General features: G+C 52.5%; 1 protein-coding gene across 2 annotated transcripts in view; it reads right to left on the bottom strand.

The window, feature by feature from the left end:
- Window positions 1–780: 780 nt before the first annotated feature.
- Window positions 781–21,599, bottom strand: part of LOC101280175 (cholesterol 24-hydroxylase) — a 34,253-nt gene continuing 13,434 nt past the window's right edge. For both annotated transcript variants that reach the window (XM_049706510.1, XM_004262388.3), the window contains 12 exons: window positions 20,816–20,889; window positions 20,259–20,345; window positions 14,170–14,308; window positions 13,359–13,469; window positions 11,622–11,772; window positions 11,382–11,444; window positions 9,246–9,318; window positions 6,648–6,732; window positions 5,879–5,989; window positions 2,560–2,648; window positions 1,717–1,783; window positions 781–1,524 (listed from right to left, as the gene is read on the bottom strand). In XM_049706510.1, the coding sequence (XP_049562467.1) occupies window positions 1,354–1,524; window positions 1,717–1,783; window positions 2,560–2,648; window positions 5,879–5,989; window positions 6,648–6,732; window positions 9,246–9,318; window positions 11,382–11,444; window positions 11,622–11,772; window positions 13,359–13,469; window positions 14,170–14,308; window positions 20,259–20,345; window positions 20,816–20,889 (1,221 nt within the window). In that variant the 3' untranslated portion in view covers window positions 781–1,353. The remainder of the gene's footprint in view (window positions 1,525–1,716; window positions 1,784–2,559; window positions 2,649–5,878; window positions 5,990–6,647; window positions 6,733–9,245; window positions 9,319–11,381; window positions 11,445–11,621; window positions 11,773–13,358; window positions 13,470–14,169; window positions 14,309–20,258; window positions 20,346–20,815; window positions 20,890–21,599) is intronic.

Here is a 21,599-nt window from a genome sequence, read left to right as displayed (position 1 = left end):
CATGGTGGGTCCAGTACTTCCTGCCCCTTCGCCACCCCTCAGCCTCGAGGAGGAAGGGACGGCTTCCTCACCCACCCACCGCCGCGAGGGTTACCGTCTCAGCCCCTGGGCCCAAGCAGCCTCCTCTGCCCAGGTCAGGAGGGGCAGCCCTGTGCCAGCAGGTGCACAGGTGCAGTGGGTGTGAGGCCAGGCGTCCACACTCAGCTCCACCAAGCTGCCCTCAAGAGAGATCCTGGGGGCTCCATCCTATGTGAGGCCCTCTGGAGTGTCAGTGGCCTTGTTGGGAGCAGACTAGACCACACAGGCTCCAGGGCCCCCGACCCTCTCAAATCAAGCTCTCAAAACTGCCCACAGGGCTTCCCTGGTGGCGCAGTGGTTGAGGGTCCGCCTGCCGATGCAGGGGACACGGGTTCGTGCCCCGGTCTGGGAAGATCCCACGTGCCGCGGGGCAGCTGGACCCGTGATCTATGGTCGCTGAGCCTGCGCGTCCGGAGCCTGTGCTCCACAACAAGAGAGGCCACAGCAGTGAGAGGCCCGTGTACCGCAAAAAAAAAAAAAAAAACAAACTGCCCACAGTCCCAGCCTCACCCCCCAGGAGCATGGCCTTGCACATAACATGGGGCCCTCCTGGGAACCTGGGCCGTCTTCTCCCGACGTGGCATTGTCTGGGCATCTCCAGGGGCAGCTTCCAGAGCTGCATCAGCCCTTAGGGAGATCAGTCTCAACAAGGCACCCATTTTACAGATGAGAAAATGGAGGCCAGAGCGCCCTGGCCTGGTCTGGCAGTTCATTCATGCAGTCAACACATTTATTTATTGAGCATCGACTCTGTGCCAGGTCCTGGGTGGGCACAGGGGGCTCAGAGGTGAATCACACGCAGACTCTGCCCTTGAGGCACTCACAGCCTGGCAGGACAGTCGGTCACATCGAAGGACACTCATGATACAGTGTGGTCAGTGTGGTGCTAGAGGTAGCACAGGTGGCCAAGGGAGCACAGAGGAGGAGCCCCTGGCCCAGCCGGGGGGTGGCAAGGGGGGCTTCCTGGAGGAGGTGACACCTGAAGAGGGCTTTAGGAAGTGAGCAAGAGTTAGGGTGTCTGGCAGAGGGCATGGCCTGTGCAAAGAGGTGGGGGGAGACAACAGCACATCTGGGCGGCAGCTGGGAGATGGCAGGCTCTGGTCCAGGAAGGGCAGCGGAGTTAGCAGAGGACGGAGAGCTCTCAGGGCTGTGAAGCAGGTGGCGGTGCGCAGAGGGCCCGCTGGGAGCCAGTGTGGAGGGCGCTCCCGGGGAAGAGGGCAGGGGAACAGCGTGGGCGCGGCCCTGGCGGAGGAGTCCGGTCCTGCACGGGTCCCCTCAGCAGGGCGGGGGCGGGGGCGCGGGCTGCCAGCCCCGAGGCTGCAGGGTGCACAGCACGGGGTCCAGTGGCTTGAGCGTGGCCTGCTCCAGCAGCCTGAATCGCTGCCCGGGCACCAGCCGGAACTCCAGCCTCTGCAGCAGCTTGGCCATGACCACCTTCACCTCCATCTGTGCGCGCAGGGGCGGGGTGGGGGGGTCAGTGGTGTGAATGAGGGAATGAACAGCAAATGCCACAGCTGCCTGGGTCCCCAGCCCCCAGCCCCCAGCCCAGGGACCTAGAGCAGGGCTCTGAAATGCTTCCTGGACAAGACGTCACCCCGCAGTCACTTCTGGGCAGAAACCCCAGCGCTGGCCCCCTACCTGAGCAAACTGCTGCCCGATGCAGGAGCGGGGTCCCAGGGAGAATGGGAAGTAGGTGAACTTCGGCCTGCGTGCGGGGAGAGAGGCGTCAGGAGGCAGCCCCGCGACAGTCGTGACAAAGCCAACCTTGTGATGACCGGCTTTGGGCCAGGGCTGGTTTTCGAACATGCTAAAGACATCAACAGCTTACTCGGCTAAGCTCCGGGTCAGCATTGTCTCATTTTATCCTCCTTTGAGCCTTCCGGAAGGAGCTGTTATTATTCCCATTTCAGAGATGGAGGAACTGAGGCTCAGAGAGGCAAAGCAACACCCCCAAGGTCCTACGTCACTTACTCCACTTATTCAGGCGGTCGCATGCCCAGCTCTGGGCAGTCTGGGTCTGGACTCAGGCATCTGTCCCCTGAGCCTGGCTCTCCTCCCCACCACTGCTTCAGTACTTGAAACCATTCACCCCCACAGCCACCTCTAGAGGGAGCCGTTGGTATTCCCATTTCTCAGATAGGAGCGTCAAGGTGTGAGGGGGCAGGGATGCCGTCGCTTGCCCAAGTCACAGGCCTTCCCAGTATAAGGGACTGGTTATGAGCACAGACTTTAAAACCAGTCTGAGCTGGGCTCAAACCTTGGTTCTTCCCCTTCCCGGCTGTTCGTCCTTGTGCAAGTTACCTAGCCTCTCTGAGCCGTGATTTCCTCCTTGTAAATGCGGGTAGAGTGGGGTTCACAACTCCCTCGCAGTGATCTGGAAGGCTATGTGGGCTCAGTGAGCACAGGCAGCTCAGACCAGAGGCCGCTGGGGCCAACCTCCCACCAGGTCTCCACTTGTGGACAGCTTGAAGAGAGACTTACTTGGGTGCTTTGGGGCTGAAGCGATCTGGGTTGAAAGTCAGCGGGTCCTCAAAGTATGTGTCCATCCGCCCCATGACATAGGTGCTGAACTGCCGAGCAGAGGATCTGCTTGTCTCTGGCTCCGAGGATGGGTCCCCTCGAACCTCCCCAACCTGCTGCAGTCACCCAGTGGGGAGACTCGGAGCAGAGTACCCCCTCCCGCACTCCTCACCCCTGCTCTGCTCCACCGGCCCATCTCCCCACCCACACATCTCCCCACCCATCTCTCCACCTGGCCATCTCTCCACCTGCCCATCTGGACCAGTGCGGAATTCCACTGGCCCCTGAAAAGTCTCTAAGAGGAAGGAAGGGGGCAGCCCAACGTGCTGCCAACCAGCTGGGCACGCTACATCATCCCATGCTTGACCTCACCCTATGGGGGGAGCTACAATTATCCCCATTTTACAGATGAGGAAACTGAGGCTCAGAGGTTCATGACTTGCCTGAAGTCACCTGGCAAGTAAGCGGCCAAAATGAGATGCAAACTCAGGTCTGCTGCGAGGCCATCTTTCTCTAGATTCCCGAGAGCTGTTATTATTCAAAGTTTCTCTTCAGCACAAGGCTTGCTTCAGCGGGGTGGGGGTGGGGGAGCCACAGAGCCCCCACTAGCCTTTCACCTGCACACCTGGTGCCTCCTGATTGAAGTTGATGCTCCCTGCCCCGGCCCCCAGGGGCCATTCACGCCCCATAACTTGGGCCCTGGGTGCTGACCTTTGCACAAAGTGTCTCCCCAAGCCCGTGCTACCCCTGGTTCTCTGTGTGAGAGTCTAGGGCATCCAGGGCTGGAGGGGGGGGCCTGGAGCTGAGTGGGAGCCTAAGACCAGGAGGGGTCTAAGGTCAGCAAAGGGCACCTACTATGTGCCAGGGGTTTTTGCCAGACACGTGATGTACATTATCCTGTATCATCCTGTCGACTCAGGTACCATTATCCCATCTTACAGGGATGGTACTGAGGCCTGGAGGTTCAGGGTCTTCCCTGAGATGACCCAGCCAGCAGGGAGCAGGGCCGGGATTAGAGCCTGGGTCTGCCCACTCAAGGTCCACGGAGTTGCGCGCGTGGGTTGAGAGTCAGCCCCAGGGCCTTGCCCTGCCAGATGTGAGGGAATTCTGAAGAGATGGTCGTTAAGGCAGGTGGTATTATGGGTGCAGGATGTTTTAAAAAAAAATAAAAAGTACAGATACGGAATTCCCTGGTGGTCCAGTGGTTAGGACTCCACGCTCTCACTGCCGAGGACCCAGGTTCGATCCCTGGTCTTGGAACTAAAATCCATGGTGTGGCCAAAGAAAGAAAAAAAAAAAAAAAAGAAGCACACATGGATGAAGGTTTGATACGTGCTGGAGAGGGCTTGACAGAGCCCTGGGGACGGGAGACTCAACAGGTGGGACCGGAGCACGTCTTTCTCCTATGTAAAAATAAACATAGGTTCTGTCTGGGGCTGAACTGCATCCCCCTAAAATTCATAAGTTGAAGTCCTAACTTCAGAATGTGACTGTATTTGGAGATAGGCTCTTTCAAGAGGTAATTAAGTTAAAATGAGGTCATCGGGGCCCCTAATCCAGTATGACTGGTGTTCTTACAAGAAGAGGAGATTAGGACACAGACACACACAGAGAAGAGGCCAGGTAAGATGGAGGGAGAAGATAGCTGTCTGCAAGCCAAGGAGGGAGGCCTCAGAAGAAACCAACATGCTGACACCTAAATCTTGAACTTCTGGCCTCCAGGACCATGGGAAAATAAATTTCTGCTCTTTAAGCTACTGTGTCCATGATGCTTTGCGATAGTAGCCTCAGCAAACACAGACCCTTACCTCACACCATACGCAAAATCATTTTCAGATAGATAGGAGCTTAACTTTCAAAAGTGTAAAATCGGTAGAAGACAATGTCAGTGAATACTCTTCTGACTTCAAAGCAGGGAAGAATTTCTTAAACAAGACAAAACAAGATAACGAACCACTAACAAATTTAAGAACGTCAGGTCATTAAAAACAAAGACACACCACTATCTAGAGATGACATTGGCAACACATCTACCTGATAAGAGATTAACATGTGAATTTGTGAAGACAACTCTACATAATAATAAGAAAAGACAAACGACCCAAGAGAGGGAGATGAACAAACACCTCACAGAAGAGGAGAAACAGGGTAGGGCTGCCCAACCTCACCAGTAGTCGGGAAAGTGCACATCAAGACCACAGCAAAATACTTTCCTTACACTTACTGAACTGGCAAAAAATAAGAAATTGGCCCCTACTAAGTGGTGAGGCAGACAAGGAACAGACTCTCTCTTACACCGCAAGGGAGTGTCTGAACTGGCAAAGCCACTTTGGAAAATAATTTGTCCCTAGTTTATAAAGTTCATCAGTCATCTGTCCTACAGCCCAGCCCTCCCACTCCTGGGCACACACCCAAAAAACGCATCTGCACATAGCATCAGGACACAAGGACAGGAAAGCTGACAGCAGCAGCTGCGCTCATAATGGCAACAAACTGGGACCCTCTCAAATGCCTGTTGACCCCGGAATCAACGTGCAATAGTGCAACTCACATGGCAGAATATTACACAGCAGTGAAAATGGATGGCCTACGGCCACACGTGGAAATCTACACTATCTTAGTAGACATTGGACTGAGTCACAAAGCAAGTCCTAGGACGTATTCTTGTGTGGGCGTGCGCACACACGAAGGCGAGGGAATGGCAAGCACAAAATCCAGGAGAGTGACAGCTTTTGGGGGGAATCAGGAGAATGATGCCTACATAGGTGGTTACGTTCTAGTTTTGGGGGCAGGTGGTGGGTTTGGGGAGGTCACTGTGCATGAATGGAGCCTGAATGAATGGATGAATGAGGAAACAGCCAGAGGAAGAAAATGTAAAGGAGAACGGGGTGGGGGGGGGGGAGAAAGTCAACCTCAGTGGGAGGAGGGGCCGTGGAGAGAGAAGGAACTGGGGCAAATGTGGGCCAGCTCTGGAACTGGGCACATCCCATTCTGCCCCTTGCTGGCTCTGTGACCTCAGGAAAGTAACTTAACCTCTCTGGGCCTCAGCAGCCTCAGCTGTAAATGAGGCGGCTCCCTTTTAGAATCATCCGCTGTAATCTTACACTGGACAGTGGGGTGGGGAGAGGAAATTCATCACAGGGTTACGGTAGGGCTCAAACAAGAATGCACGGGGAGGCCAGGGAGGATAGCGGGGCCACGGACTTCAGAGGAGTCCCTGACCTCAGCGGACAGCCCCGAATTGACCAGCTAGGGGCAGGCAGGCAGGGCCCCCACGCACCAGGAGCGGGGTGTTGCCGGGGACTCGGATCCCATCGATCAAGGTCTCCTCCTCCAACAGACGAAAGGTGCCCCACGCTGGCGGGTACAGCCTCAGCGACTCTTTGAGGACCTGCAGACACCACACGGGGAGATAACGAGAGACATCAGGAGACCCCATGGAAAGTGCCAGAAGCATGTCCCGAGCCTCTGCTCCATTCCACGGTGCTGAACGTGCACCCACGGCCGAACTGGGTCCCTGACCCCTGCAAGGTTAGCCTCTTCTGCGTGTCCAACCCCTCATGTGACAGAAGGAGAAACCAAGGCCCAGAGGAGGGGTTGTGCAAAGCCACAGTGCCAGAGACCAGACCAGACCAGAGACCAGAGCCAGGCCTCCCTCTAAACCAGGGCTCCCACCATCCCGAGGACTCTGGCAGCTCGAGGAAGGCCTCCTCCTGTGCTGTGCTGGGGGTTGGAGGGGGGTTCTGCTGAGCCTGGCCCCCAGCTGGGAAGCCTGATGCTTGTGGAACCCAGGCCTAACTGGGTTTTACTAACTGGGCTGGTTTCCATACTGGAATCACCTGGGAAACCGTAGCCATGCTGGGTCCCGCCCCCAGCGACTCAGTATCATTGGTCTGGAGCAGCCTGGACATGGGCAGTTTTTTAACCTCCCAGGGGATTCTCAGGTGCAGTGACGTTCAAGAACACCTGTACTAAAGGGTTCAAGGAGGCAGCAGGCTGGTCGATGAATCGCCCACCTCTGCCCAGAAGCTTCTCCCCCATCCCCACACCTGGGACAGGTACTGCAGTCTCCCCAGGTCCTCGCAGTCAAGGTGCCTCTTGGAACCGATGACCTCGTCCACCTCGGCCTGCAGCCTGTCAGTCAGACAAAGACAAGTTCGTCTCCAAGGAGAGATGCCCCACGTTAGTTTTAAGAAGGGCGGGCTGGGAGGAAGCGTGAAGAGAGAGGCCTGGGGCTTCCCTGCTGCACACACTGCTCCCCAGCCCCCGTTCTTGAAAGAACCTCCCAGTCCAAACGCAGACGCCCGGGCAGCTGGGAACTACATTCCAGGCCCTTAAAACATTCACCCGCTGTGTGTGCTGCTCAGAATCGGCTGTGGGAAACAAACCACCACAGAACAAGGTCTGTGCAAAAAGATGCCTATTTCAGCCCGGTTCACAGCAGCTGGAAACAGCAGAAGGAGCGATGCAGGGATGCAGGTACAAGCCTTAGGACGTGCACCGTTAGAATAATATGCAGCCGTACAGGTGGACCTGGACCACTTCCCACCCATGATGGGGTCTTTTGTCAAAAGACAGAAAATAACAAGGCTGGTGAGGGTGTGGAGAAATCAGAGCCCTTGTGCACGGTGGGCGGGGCTGTAAAGTGGTGCAGCTGCCGTAGAAAATGGTACGGAGGCTCCTCAAAAGGGCTTCCCTGGTGGCGCAGTGGTTGAGAGTCCACCTGCCGATGCAGGGGACGCGGGTTCGTGCCCCGGTCCGGGAAGATCCCACATGCCGCGGAGCAGCTGGGCCCGTGAGCCATGGCCGCTGAGCCTGCGCGTCCAGAGCCTGTGCTCCGCAACGGGAGAGGCCACAGCAGTGAGAGGCCCGCATACCGCAAAAAAAAAAAAAGTTAAACACAGAACTACCATGTGATGCAGCAATCCCACTTCTGGGTAAATGGGTCTCAAATAGATATTTACACACCGACGTTCACAGCAGCACTATTCACAATAGCCAAAAAGTGGAAGCAACCCAAGTGTCCACTGATGGATGAATGGATAAACAAGATGCGGTCCATACATACAAGGGAATATCACTCAGACTCAAAAGGGAAGGGCATCCTGCCACTTGCTGCCACACGGATGAACCTTGAGGACATTATGCTGAGTGAAACAAGCCAAACAAAAAGGACAAATACACTATGATTCCGCTCGTATGAGGTCCCGGGAGGAGTCAGATTTCTGGAGACAGGAAGTTGAATGGTGGTTGCCAGGGGCTGGAGGGAGACAGGGAGTGAGGAGTTAGTGTTTAACGGGGACAATTTCCGTTTGGGATGCTGAAATGCTCTGGGGATGGATGGTGGTGAAGGATGGTGGTGATGGGTCCACAACGGTGTGAATGTACTTAATGCCACTGAACCATACACTTGAACATGGTTTAAATGGTACATTTTATTATATATATGATATTATATATGGTATATATATGATATACATATATACACATAGACACAATATTAAAAAAAAGAACTTGGGAAGAGGTTGCAAAACTGTGGGGCAATGTTGTGATAATATACTTGGCAAAATTCAGTAATTAATCATGAACTGTCACTGGGTGGGGGGGCACACAGGTGGATCTATCATTATAATCATTATTTTAACTTTTCTGCTTTTTTCCAAATTTTTAATAAATACTGTTACGTATTTTTAAACACCCATAAGCTACAGTTGACCCTTGCACAACACAGGAGTGAGGGGCACCGACCCTCCGCACAGTCAAAAATCTGAGTATAACTGTACAGTTGGCCCTGCGTGTCCGTGGTTCCGCATCCACGGATTCAACCAACTGCGGATCGTGTGGTGTTTAGTGGAAAATATCCATGCGTAAGTGGACCCGCACGGTTCAAACCCTTGTCGTTCAAGGGCCAACGGTGTTATATTCTCAGGCAATCGTTCAGTCTGCCCTTTCCTGCTGGTGATGACAACCGCTGCTCTGATGGACCCTTCCCCACGTCCACGGAGGTCCCACCCCCAAGCCTGTCGGCGGTATTTGCAGAGCGCTCTTACATTTAGCTCAGCCCATCTGTGCCACAGTCCTTGAGGGACACTGTTTGTATTTAAGGAAACCAATGGCCCAGCTCAAATGCCATCTCCCCAGCGATGCCCTCCTTTGTCTTGCCAGCTGCAGACAAGCGCTCCCTCAGCACTTTGCTTGGAATTCTGTTCAGTCCTCAGTGCCAGCCCCTGGCCAGGCCCTGAGTACATCTTGGGAGGGAAAGAGCCACGGCCCTGCCCTCTTGGAGCTTCTGGTTTCATGACTGAAATAGACTCAAAGCAAACAGTCCCAGGAGAAAAGGCATCTGTGAGCTGGGAGGAGGCTAGGAGGGGAAACAGTGTGGATGCTTCAGGGGTCTAAGAAGGCCTCTGAGCAGGGGGAAGAGGAAGGGGGAGGAGGACGAGGGGGAATTCTCCAGGAGAAAAGCAGGAAGAGGAGCTTCTAGAAGTAGGTGCAGCATGTGCAAAGACCCTGGGGTGAAGGGAGGCAGGACACATTGGAGGGGGCTCAGCTGTGGGAGACGGGAGCACGTGGTCCCCTAGGAACAAGACATCAGATAAACCCCTTCACCAACGTCAAGGGGAGCCCCCCATCTCCCCTCCTCGTACCTCGCCAAGATCTCCGGCTGGCGCGACAGCTCCATCACCGTGAATGCCAGGTGATTGGCAGAGGTCTCGTGACCTGCAGGAAAGGAGGAGAGCGGAGGCTCCACGAAGCCTACGGGGCTGCTGCTGTCCCAGCCTGCCTGGCCTCTGAGACCCCAAGCCCCTGGCGGTAGTTCAAGCCCTCACTTCTCCCCCTTGGCTGAGCCAGACGTACGGATACGAGGGAGATGCCTGTCCACCTCCGCGTTCCTGGTGCCACCTATGTTGTCAAAGAAATGGCCTTCGCCCCATGCATCCGTGTCTCACACCCTAAAAGCCCCTTGCTCCAACCATCCTTGTGCCTTGCCTGGCCTGGAGGGATATTCGTCCCCGTTTTGCAGAAGAGCAAGCTGAGGCTGAGAGGAATGTGTCCCTCTTCGGTCACACAGCAGGAGGAACAGAGCTAGGACTCAAGTCAAGCACAGCTTTCAAGCCCAAAGCCCATGTAGCTGCGGGCACCGGCCCCTGAGGTCTGGAGAGGGTGCATCTCCTGTCCCGGGGACCGACCTCCCAGGTGGAGAGGGCTGATTCTGGGTTCTGGCAGGCTCTGGTCAAGTTGACAGCATCAACCCCACCCCCACCCCGGTTGGCCAGGGAGGGAGCCGAGTTGCACCACTCTCCTCTAAAGGGGTAGGGAGCTTAACAGGTGGCAACCACTGCCAGCCAGGGGGCCCCAGGGGCTGCTCGAATGCAAGAGAAGGGCCTACACCTTCCAGCAAGTAGGTGCTGGGAAGGAGGTCCAGCTGCTCCCAGGGCTGGAATGTGGGCAAGTCACGGCCAGGGGACCCCAGAGGGGAGGCCGGGCAGGGGAATCAGAAGTGGCCGGAAGTCCCAGCCTGGCCCTGGCTCTGCATTGCCAGCAGTGACTCAGTTTCCCCAAAGGACAATGGGAGGAGAGACACAGCTGTCCTCTCCCCGGCCCCTTGCGGTAGGGGCACAGGGCTCATGGTAGGCTGCGAGGAGGACGTGAGGGAAGTTATTAAACCCCAGCTGGAAGGCTGGATGGACATCCCCATTTTACAGATGAGGAAACTGAGGCCCAGGCTACAGAGCCGGCCTATGGAAGAACCACATCCCCGACTCGGGCCCCTGGCTCACAGCATGAAGACCAGCCAGCCTTCATTCGGCAAGCACTTTATCACGTGCAGAGGACGGTGCCCTGAAGTCCTGCTCCAGCCCTACTGCTCCAGGTCTCCTGGGCTATCTGCGAATGTGACCCCCACCTGGAGGGCCCTCTTCCACGCCGTCCACATGGCAGACCCCCTCCCCCTTCGTGACCCTCTCGCAGGGGAGGCAGGCTTCCTCCTCTGAAAATCCACTGCCCAGCAAGGCAATTCTGTCTGTCTGTCCACCTCCACAATCAGACTATGAAGTATCCCTCATCTTGTTCATCTCTGTCTTCCCTGTGCCTGGTCTTCGTTCATCTCATCCAATCTTTATGAGTACCTACGGCACTGGGCCCTGGGAATACACAGGTGAGCAAAACAACATAACCCCTGGTTCACCGAGCACGCAATCTGCTGGGGGAGACAGACCTTAGCGAACTACACCGATAAACATACAACTTAACACTGTGGGATGTGTGGGCAGAGAGGAGCTCTGGGCGCCATGGGGAGCTTCTAACTGGGGCCTGATGAGTCTGGGCAATCCCTGAAGGCTTCCGTGAGGTAGAGACACCTAAGGGATTGCTGAAGGGTGAGGAGAAGTTTTCCAGGTGAAGGACAGCGCTCAAGAAATATTTGATGAGCAAATGAATAAGGTCGCTTAGCACATCTTCCGGTGCTAGTGTACGGAAGGTCTCGGCATAAATTTTGAGTGAGGCAGAGACTTGAATTCAAGTGGTCAACCTCTCCTGAGCCCAAAAAGGCAGCTTCACAAATCCTCACCATCGCCAGCTCCAGAAGCAGGTGGGAGGCCACGAAGACAGCCTCCCGGGCCTCGCCAAGCTAAGAGAGAGGGCATCTGCTCCCCTCACTCCAGCCCCCCAGTTCCACAGCAGAACTCTGCTCAGACTGTCTAAGAAAATCTCTGAGCCAGGGTTTAAGCCATCCACGGTCCCCTTCACTCCTGCAAAGCTCTGAACCTTTGGTGGCTACAAACCAGCAATGAAGAAGGTGACGAAGTTGTCCAGCAGAATCTCGTCGTCCTGGGCCCCCTCTTCAGCTGAAAGACAAGGCGAGTCTCAGAGCCCCAGGAGGAGATGCCGCCTGGGACACTAAGAATCCTGGTCTCCTCCCCACTCCCCGCTCCCCTAGAGCCAGACAGAACCAGCTGGAGTCAACTGATGGGGGGCACCCCCGCTGCCTGGCCCTCCCAAGGCCCTCGAGGGAGCCCTGGCACCTTTGAGAATCTGTGTGAGGATGTCAGCAGGCACGTCCTCCCCCCTCTGCAGGGCCTCCCGGCGGCGCTGGACACAGTCCTTGCCAACCTGACGCAGGAAACGCACGCTCTCCCGGACCTCGCGAAGCTGCTTCCACTTCCCCGGCATAAACTGAATGAGAGTTCCAGCTCAGCGTGGTGGACTGGACACACACTTTCCCTCTCCCCTGTCCCCCCAACTCCAAAATGGCTTCAGAAATCCACAGCGGCACCGGCAAGCTGGGAGGGTGGAAGAATGTGAGAACATTCTAGAAAAGACCAAGTAGCCAGGAGACTTTATCAGAATGATGGGCTATGGGGAATTCTCTGGCGGTCCAGTGGTTAGGGCACTTTCACTGCCGGGGCCCCGGGTTCGATCCCTGGTCTGGCAACTAAGATGCCGCAAGCCATGTGGTCCAAGCCCAAGCACTGGCTTCCCCTTCCTGCCCCAAATCCCTAGAAATGATGGGAAAGACGCCTTAAAGTATCCACAGAGCACTGGAAAATAAGAAGGGATTCCTGAAGGATGGAGGCAATTAGGATCACATCGAAGGAGGAAACTTCAGCCAGAGGGAAGTAGAGCGAAATTAACTGCTGAAAAGGTGCGGTGGCATCAGGGGACTCTAAGCTCAGAGTCTGAAGTCCCAGGGTACAGAAGGGGGCCCTGAGCATCTGTCTGGGAATCAACTCAAGTACTGTAGCGGAGCAGGACTCTACGGGGTCTTCCCAGAACAGACACCCCCCACCCCCATGTCCTCCGCCTGCCTCTTGTCTATAGAAAAACCTTAGCCTCCTAGGCCTTCCCTGAGTTCCAAAGAGTGAATTTAATCAGAGAAGGGGTAAATGCAGAAAGAAAGGAAAACAGCCCAGCAAGACAACATAAGAGTTTAACAATTAAACAAAGTCAAGAATCTTTAGTTCCTCCTCAAGGACTATAGAGAATATTCTGAGCCATGTCCTTTGAGCTGTTTTCCAGATACTGAAGCCCCCACCAGGTGGGAGAAGTTAACTGTATGCTGCGCACCAGCACGTAGACCCCAGACTGGTTGGAACCAGAAGGTTGATGATGTTGACTCCCGATTACCTCACCACCAAGTAATCAGAAGATTGTCCACAAGCTAATCACATACCCACACCCTCCCTCCACCCCAAACACGCACCCCCGTCTTTAAAAACCTTTCCCTGAAAGCCTTCAGGGAGTTTGGGCCTTTTAAGCCCTAGCTGCCTAGACTCCTTGCTTGGGGCCCTGCGATAAATGCTGCGCTTTCCCTCACCACAACCCAGTATCAATATATTGGCTTTACTGCGCGTGGGCAAGCAGACCCAAGTTCGGTTTGGTAACAGTGCCACCTTTCCCCCTTCTTCTTCCTTCATGCCTGGAACAAGGAGGCGATAGCTGGATCTGCAGCAGCCATCTTATAACAATGAGGTGATGTGCTAGAGACAGTGGAACAGAAAGACAGAAAACTCCAGGAATATCTGACATTGTGGGGTCATCATTGCCATCCTGCTTCAGGATCATTTCACATGAGAGAAAGATTTACTCCTAATTTACTTAAACCACTTCTATTTTCAGCCTCTACTTTAGGGGATGTATGCAAATCCTAACTGATTTGCAAGTCACTTCAGACATATCAGAGCTCAAAACCCATTCTGAAAAACATCACAGGAGGAAGTTCTCCAGCAAACGAGGACAAGACAAGCTACGATGGCAGGTACCTTTGCCAGAGTGTTTCGGGATGCACTGATGCCCTCCAGGATCAGTTTCACTTTCCGGGACAGAGGCTTCTGGGCACCCAGCAGCATGCTGGTCTCCATCCCAAAAGCTGCCTGGGGGAGAGAGAAGGGCAAGGTCATACGTGGGTGATGGGAGGACTGAAGACCCAGGGCAGAGCCTGAGCTAAGGGTTGTGTGCACCATGTCGTCGACTCCTTACGACAACCCATGATAATCCCGAACGTGTGGGATGTGGTAGGATTAAGTGGCACATAGCCACTCAACAAACCTTGGCTTCCTTCCTTGACAAGATGCATTTCCCCTGAAATGCAGCCTTCCTTGTGTGTCTATTTCACACCCAGTTTCCCAGTGAATTGTTGAATGGTGACGACTTCACTCACTGTGCCTGAACTCCATCCTTAACCTGGGTTGGGGGTTATCTGGGCCACTGCTGAGACAGTCAGGGTGAAAAGTCAAGCAATACCCCATGGGGGCTGCTGAGGGGGAGGTAGGCTTGGGCTGGGAGTCAGGCAGACCTGAGATCCAGTCCTAGTCCTGCCACTGACCAGCCAAAGGCCTGTCTCCGCATCTCTTTGTGTCCATTTCTAGAGAATGAGTTAGGTAGCTCCAACCTCACACTGTTGTTTTAAAAGTTCGAGGAGATAAAACAGATGACCCCCCCAGCCCAGAGAAGGGGCAGCTTATATGTGGAGAAGTGGGGAGGGGGGAGGGAAGCAAGCAGGAAAGAGGGAGGGAAGCAGTGCCCTCTGCCCGTGTGGCCCTCCCCACGGCCACTCCGCCATCCCCCCATCACCTTGGCCAGGATGTCCATGGTGGTGCAGGTCAGCATATCCTGCATGGACACCGGAGTCTGCCCATCCGCCTTGGCTTCCAGAATCTCCACCAGCTGCTCCGCTTTCTCATTGAATGTTTCCATCAAGCTAACCAAGGAGCTGAGGAAACAGCACAGACATCAGCGGCCACTGGGACCAGCCCAGGGCTGTGGACATCCTGTGCCCCCCTTTCTGAAGGGAGACCAGTGTGCAGAGTGGAGGTGGGGGCCCCTCCCAGCCTTTCTGGTCTCCCCTTAAGACCCAGCTCACAGGATGGGGCTGCAGTAATCAAACTAAGCCTTGGATTTCACCAGCCCCCTCCATTCAGGATGGCCACTGTCCCTTTACCCTTGTTTTAATGGTTTCATGGGTCCTCTGTTTGCCACTTGGCCCTTCAACTCTGACCCCAAAGAGACATGGCAATGTAGAAACTCCAGAAGACAGTGGGAAGGAAGGGAAGAAAAGCCTCTGGGGCCTCTTAGAGTCCATGAAGTTTCCCCTCCAACCTCTTGGTTGCACTGCCCACTCTCCTTACCTGCCCTGCCTGGGGCCACCATCTGCAGCCTTTTGTTACCCCATTTCACTCTCTGTCCTTGAGCAATCATAGTGCCCAACCCTACACAGAAGTGAGTCCTCTGACCCAGAGCTCCCAACCCACAGCGCCCCCATCCCGGGACAGCTACCTGGCTTGTCTGCCTGGCATACAGCTTAGAAAGAGGTATGGAAGGATGTTCCCCAAACTCACAAAAATGGTATCCCTGAGGGAGTGGAAAGGGGGGATCTTGTCCCTTTGTACATTACATATTTCTGGATTTTTACAAAGAGAAAGTGCTGCTTTTGAAATTAAAAGTCATTTTTAATGTTAGCAATCTGGGTAAAGGGTATAAGGGTGTTTTTTTCCTCCTATTCTTATTCTTGAAACTTATCTAGAAATTTGAAATTATTTCCAAATAAGAGATTTTAAAAAACAGTAAAGAGAGCAAATTGGGGAAGAGAAAAAAAAAAGTAACTTTTTTAATTAGGAAAGACTATCCACTCTTCGTTGCCGATCAGCCAGCCCTGCTCTGTTTCCCAGCTCTAGCGCAGGCCCCAGCATCTGTCTGGTCACTGCTGCTCCCACCCCATGCTGGCTGCATGTCTTGTTCTCTGTGGCCCAGGCATATAATGAAAGCACCACTCGAATCTGGTCCCTTGCCCACCTAAAATGCTTTGAAGCACCCTGTTGTGAGGGAGGGTAAATCCTCACCTGGGCCCAGGAGGCTGTCTGCTCTCGTTCATTCCCGCCTGCAGCCCTGCTTTCCTGTTACAATGACCTGTTATCTTCTCCAAAGCCCAATGCTCCTTCCCTTCTCAGGGCCTTTGCGCATGTTGTCCCCTCTGCCTGAGCTGTCTCCCCTCCCACCCTCCATTCCTATGCCTCATAACACCTTAACATCTGCCCTCTCTCCAGGTGGACACCCAAATGCCACATCCTCAGGGAAATGTCTCTTAAGCCTAAGTAGTCCCAATATATGCTCCCATAGTACCCTTGACTTCTTTTCATAACACGTACATGGTTTGCAAGTATATATTTATTTGCAAGATTCTTTGTAGTTGTCTTTTTTTTTTTTAAAAAATCACATTCAAATTGACTATTTGGATCCCATGCGCTGGTTACCACACCAGTACTGAATCCCTTGCAGCTACTGCAGATACAAAATATCGGACTGGGGCTTCTCTGGTGATGCAGTGGTTGAGAGTCCGCCTGCAGATGCAGGGGAAACGGGTTCGTGCCCCGGTCCGGGAGGATCCCACATGCCGCGGAGCGGCTGGGCCCGTGAGCCATGGCCGCTGAGCCTGCGCGTCCGGAGCCTGTGCTCCGCAGCGGGAGAGGCCACAGCAGTGAGAGGCCCGTGTACCGAAAAAAATATATATATATCGGACTGGAATGTTAGCGGTACAGTAAAATCCCAACCCCTTGTCTTTTTTTTTTTTTTTGCTTTTTTTTTTTGCGGTACGCGGGCCTCTCACTGCTGTGGCCTCTCCCGTTGCAGAGCACAGGCTCCGGACGCGCAGGCTCAGCGGCCATGGCTCACAGGCCCAGCGGCTCTGCGGCATGTGGGATCCTCCCGGACCGGGCACAAACCCGCGTCCCCTGCATCGGCAGGCGGACTCTCAACCACTGCGCCACCAGGGAAGCCCCTTTTTGCATTTTTTAAAACGTCTTTATTAGAGTACAATTGCTTTACAATGGTGTGTTAGTTGCTTTATGACCAAGTGAATCAGCTATACATATACACATGTTCCCATAACTCCTCCCTCTTGCGTCTCCCTCCCACCCTCCCTATCCCACTCCTCTAGGTGGTCACAAAACACCGAGCTGCTCTCCCCGTGCGATGCGGCTGCTTCCCACTAGCTGTCTAGTTTACATTTCCTTGTCTTCTATGGAATGATTGGGACCAAGATTTTCAGTAAAATTAACATCTAGAAAAGCAGAAACTGGCAGTTCATTATCACGATTTTATTAAAAGTATATAATGATGTTCTCTGTGGATAACGGCTGGAGGTGAAACTCACCAGCGGTTCCTATTTTTTTCCTCAGTAGTGAATTCGGATTAACCAAGGGTCACTGACACTTTCATAAACACAGGAATCTCCCAAAGCTTCTTTCATGCAACTTTGTGAATTTTGCATTTCCAGTAAAATAGTCATCGCTTAGCCGGCTACCTTATCGTGAAACTAAAAAATAAGATAATATATGTGGTGATGGTTGCACAACAATGTCAATGTACTTAATACCACTGAACTGTACACCTGAAAATGCGCAAGATGGTACATTTTATGTTATGTGTATCTTACCACAATTTAAAATTTTTTAAATAAAAATGTGAAAGTACTTAATAAAATGTAAAGTGCAGTTCAAACGTGAGGTTCAGGGGCTTCCCTGGTGGCGCAGTGGTTGAGAGTCCGCCTGCCGATGCGGGGGACACGGGTTCGTGCCCCGGTCCGGGAAGATCCCACATGCCGCGGAGGGGCTGGGCCCGTGAGCCATGGCCGCTGAGCCTGCACGTCCGGAGCCTGTGCTCCGCAACGGGGAGAGGCCACAACAGTGAGAGGCCCGCTTACCGCAAAAAAACAAAAAAACGTGAGGTTCAGTGTAATGGAGAGGGTCAACCAAAACAGTGCTGCTGGTACTTATATCATGAGCACTATGGGCGGCCATCTGGTTAGAATCTATGTCCTCCCATAACCTCAAAGCTTCCTGAGGGTGGGACCACGTCACCTTGGTTGGCCTTCATAACCCTGGCACTTGGCACAAGTATTCATTAAATAAATGCCTCCTTCTAGTCTATTCCTTTTATCATTCCTGGCAACTTTCCAGTAAGACCAAGACCGCTCCACGTATTCATTCTATGGACATTCCTGGAGGGCTTGTGAAGTGCCTGGTGCCGTGTTGGGTGCAGGGGTCCAGGAACAGGGCACATCTTCTGCCTTCACGGACCCGAGGTCTAGTGAGGGAGGCAGATTGAATGAGAATCTTTACAGTGGATGTGACAAGAGCCATCATGGAGACATGAACTCAGTCTTGGAAAGTCAGGAAACAGTTCCCCAAAGCAGTGACATCTTAGCTGGGTATCAAAGGAGTCAGAGGAATTTCCTGGGGTAGCACAGAAGGCAGAGAGAATGGCAGCAACACAGGCAGAGATGCCAGAAAGAGCCCAGCGTTTCCAGAAAGGTGGAGGTGAGAGGGTCGAAATGTTGGAGGGGTCTCAGGGGCAGACTAAGGGGGAGTGAGGTCTGACCTTCATCTTTCAGATGACAGGGAGCCACTGAAGGCTTCAGGACAGAGGAGAGATGTGGTCAGATCTGAGTTTCAGCAAGATCTCTCCAGGGCGGTCAGGTGGATGCATTGGAGGAGGGAGACAGGAGGCGGGGAGGCCAGGGAGGAGGCTGGGATGAAAGTCTAGGTGAAAATGTTTATACGGTTGTCCACAGACTACATACAAAACAGTAACTTCACAGTGGAGAAGCCTGGAGGCTCCCTTAACCAAGAGAGCAGTTAACATCTCCAACAATGAGACAGATCAACACATGCTTCCAGATAACAATGCCCTAAGGAGGATACAACATTACTCCTGGGCCATTCCCGCCAAAAAAGGCATAACCTGAGTGTAATTGAACAGAAATAGCAGACAAACAAAACTGAAGGATGTTCTAGGAAATCGGCCTGTAATCTTAAGGTCAAGAAATTTAAGGAAAGACTAAAAACTGTTCTAGAATGAAGGAGGCTAAAGAGATATGGTAACTGGTACTTCCCTGGTAGCGCAGTGGTTAAGAATCCACCTGCCAATGCAGCGGACGTGGGTTCGAGCCCTGGTCTGGGAAGATCCCACATGTCGTGGAGCAACTAAGCCCGTGGGCCACAACTACTGAGCCCACGCACCAAAACTACTGAGCCTGCGCTCTACAGCCCACAGGCCACAACTACTGAGCCCGCGTGCCACAACTACTGAAGCCCATGGGCTTAGAGCCCGTGCTCTGCAGAAAGAGAAGGCATTGCAATAAGAAGCGCACGCACCGCAGCAAAGATTAGCCCCCCGCTTGCCGCAACTAGAGAAAAGCCTGCGTGCAGCAACGAACACCCAATGCAGCCAAAAATAAATGAATTAATTTAATTAAATTACTTAAAATAAAAATAAATAAATAAAGAGGTAACGGTAACTAAACCTGACACATGGACCTGGATTGGATCCTAGACAAGAATACAAAAAGCTGTCATTACACAAGTGACAAAATTTGAATATGGATTATGGATTAGATAACAGTATTGGATTAATGTTAAATGTCCTCATTTTGATAACTGAACTGCAGTCATGTAAAAGAATGTCCATGATCATAGGAAATACACACAGAAGCATTTAAGGGAAGAGATTACAATGTCTCCAACTTACTCTCAAATAACTTAAAAAACACGCACTATGCAAAAATGTATATACACACACACACAGAGAGAAAATTATAAATATATTTATATATACACATAAAGAAGAAATGACAAAACATATGGTGATTTAAACGATAAACAATTAAGTGGATCTGGGTAAAAGATATACAGAAGTCCCTTAGACTATTCTGACAATTTTTCTGTAAATTTGAAATTATATCAAAATAAAAGATTATCTTCCTCAAAATGTTAAACATAGAATTACCATATGACCCAGCAATCCCATTACTATATACCCAAGAGAAATATATCCACCCAAAAATGTTGATAGCAGCATTATTCGCAATAGCCACAAAGTAAAAACAACTTAAATGTCCATCAACTGATGAATGGAAAATTAAATGTGGTATGTTCATACAATGGAATCTTATTTGGTAATAAAAAAGAATGAAGTTCTGATACATGCTATAATGTGGATGAGCCTTGAACATATTATGCTAAGTGAAATAAACCAGGCATAAAAGAAATGTTGTACGATTCCATTTATAAGAAATGTATAGAATATGAAAACCCATAGAGACAGAAATTAAATTAGTGGTTGTCAGAAGCTGCAGGCATTGACAGGAAATGAGGAGTGACTGATTTGGGGGGCGATGAAAATGTTTTAAAATCAACCGTGGGGATGGTTGTACACGTTTGTGAATATACTGAAAACCACTGAATTGTACCTGTAAGTGGGTGAATTGTATAGTATTTGAATTATATCTCATGAAAACAGCTATTTTAAAAATAAAATGTTACCAAAAAATGAAAACTATAATCAATGAAAAAGCCCAGACAAGGAGTGATAAAGTCTGAGTCAAGGGAGCTGCTGGGGGACAGGGACCCCACACCTCCAGGCATCGTGGTCATTCAGCTCCTGACGCTCACAGACTACTTGGGGGCCTCTCAGACGCCCACCCCGCTGGCTGACTTGGTCTCTCTTTGACCAGTAGTGCCGTGTCCTTCCTCTCTCCCTTCAGCCTGGGTGAAGGTGAAGCCCCTTCCAATGAAGACTTGCCCTTGCCAAGACCACCCAGGCTGGCGGCCCAGCACCGCCTCTGAGCCACCAGCCATGACCCCAGGCCTGCCTGTGGCCACACTCACCTCCGGCTGAAGGCCAGGTCCATGACCCTCCGCTGTTTGTGCCAGCGTTCATAGTCGCATTCGGACACTAAGCCTTGGCCGAACAGCCTGCGGAAGAGACAAACGCTTGATGTGAGAACGGGGTGAAGGAATGAGAATTGACTGCCTGATGGGGTCGGGTCACCTTTTGGGGTGATGAAGATGTTCTAGAACCAGACAATGGTGATGGTTGCACCACATGGTGAATGTAACAATGCCACTGAATTGTAATTCCAATGCGGTTGAAACGGTGAATTTTATGTGATGTGAATTTTACCATAATACATACATACATACATAAGGGTGATTGTGTGCCCCAACCTCAGTGACCCCTGCATTCCCACCTGCCATCCGGAGAGGAAAGGATGAGAAGGAATGTGCTGGTGACAAGAGCGGTGACCACCACAGATGGCCCCTGTTGTGCGCTCGGCAGCCAGGGTATTGGGACTTAATGCTACATCCAAAACTCTGGACCCTGTGAACCCTCCACTTGCAGCCAGAGGCTCTCCTGGCCTCGCCCCAGACACCTCGCATCTTACCTCTCACCAAACACAGTCTGGATCGCGTGGTACATCTTGGAGTCCTTGTTGTACTTGGTTGACATCAGGAACTTCTAAACATCCCCAGAAAAACAACATGAGCTTGTGCACCCATGAGAGGCTGCGGAAGACTCAGCAGTTTTCTTGTCTCTTACGAAACACATCTCCAAATAATCACCCTGAGCTGAGGGCCAGCTACGGCGTGGACGCTCATATGAGTGACCTCACCTACTCCCTCCGGAAGTCCTGTCTTTCAGGGATGAGGAAAGCGGGGCACAGAGCAGTGAAGTGATTTTTTCCGGTGGTCACACAGCTGGGGACTGATGCAGGGTGGCTTCCTCACTCCAATGCCCACACTCAGGAGCCCACACCACGCCACCTTCCAAAGTGGCAACAAGAAAAGGCCTGGGCTGCTCTGAAACCAGAGTGGGGAAGGGGAGAAGCCTGGTGGGAGGGCTTCTAGGACACAGGAGAGACATTCAGCACAGATTCAGTGTCGTTAGTGCCAACCCAGCCGTGGAAGTCAAGGAAGGCTTCCTGGAGGAAGGGTCCACTTCCTCACCAAGAGCAGGAGGGTAGCAACAGTAACATTAGCTAGCAGCTTTTGAGGCAGCACAGCCCAGGGGTTGACAGCTCAGGCTGTGGGTTCCACTGGCTTAAATCTGAATCTGGCTCAAATATTTCACTCTACCACTGGCCAACTCTATGACCCTGGGTGAGTTACTCACCTCCTCTGCCCCTGTTTCCTTATTTTACAAGATGGGATTCGGGAGAGTACCTGCCT

This window comes from Orcinus orca, chromosome 2, assembly GCF_937001465.1.
Source record: "Orcinus orca chromosome 2, mOrcOrc1.1, whole genome shotgun sequence".
Taxonomy (NCBI): Eukaryota; Metazoa; Chordata; class Mammalia; order Artiodactyla; family Delphinidae; genus Orcinus; species Orcinus orca.
This window is presented reverse-complemented; position numbering and strand designations above follow the sequence as displayed.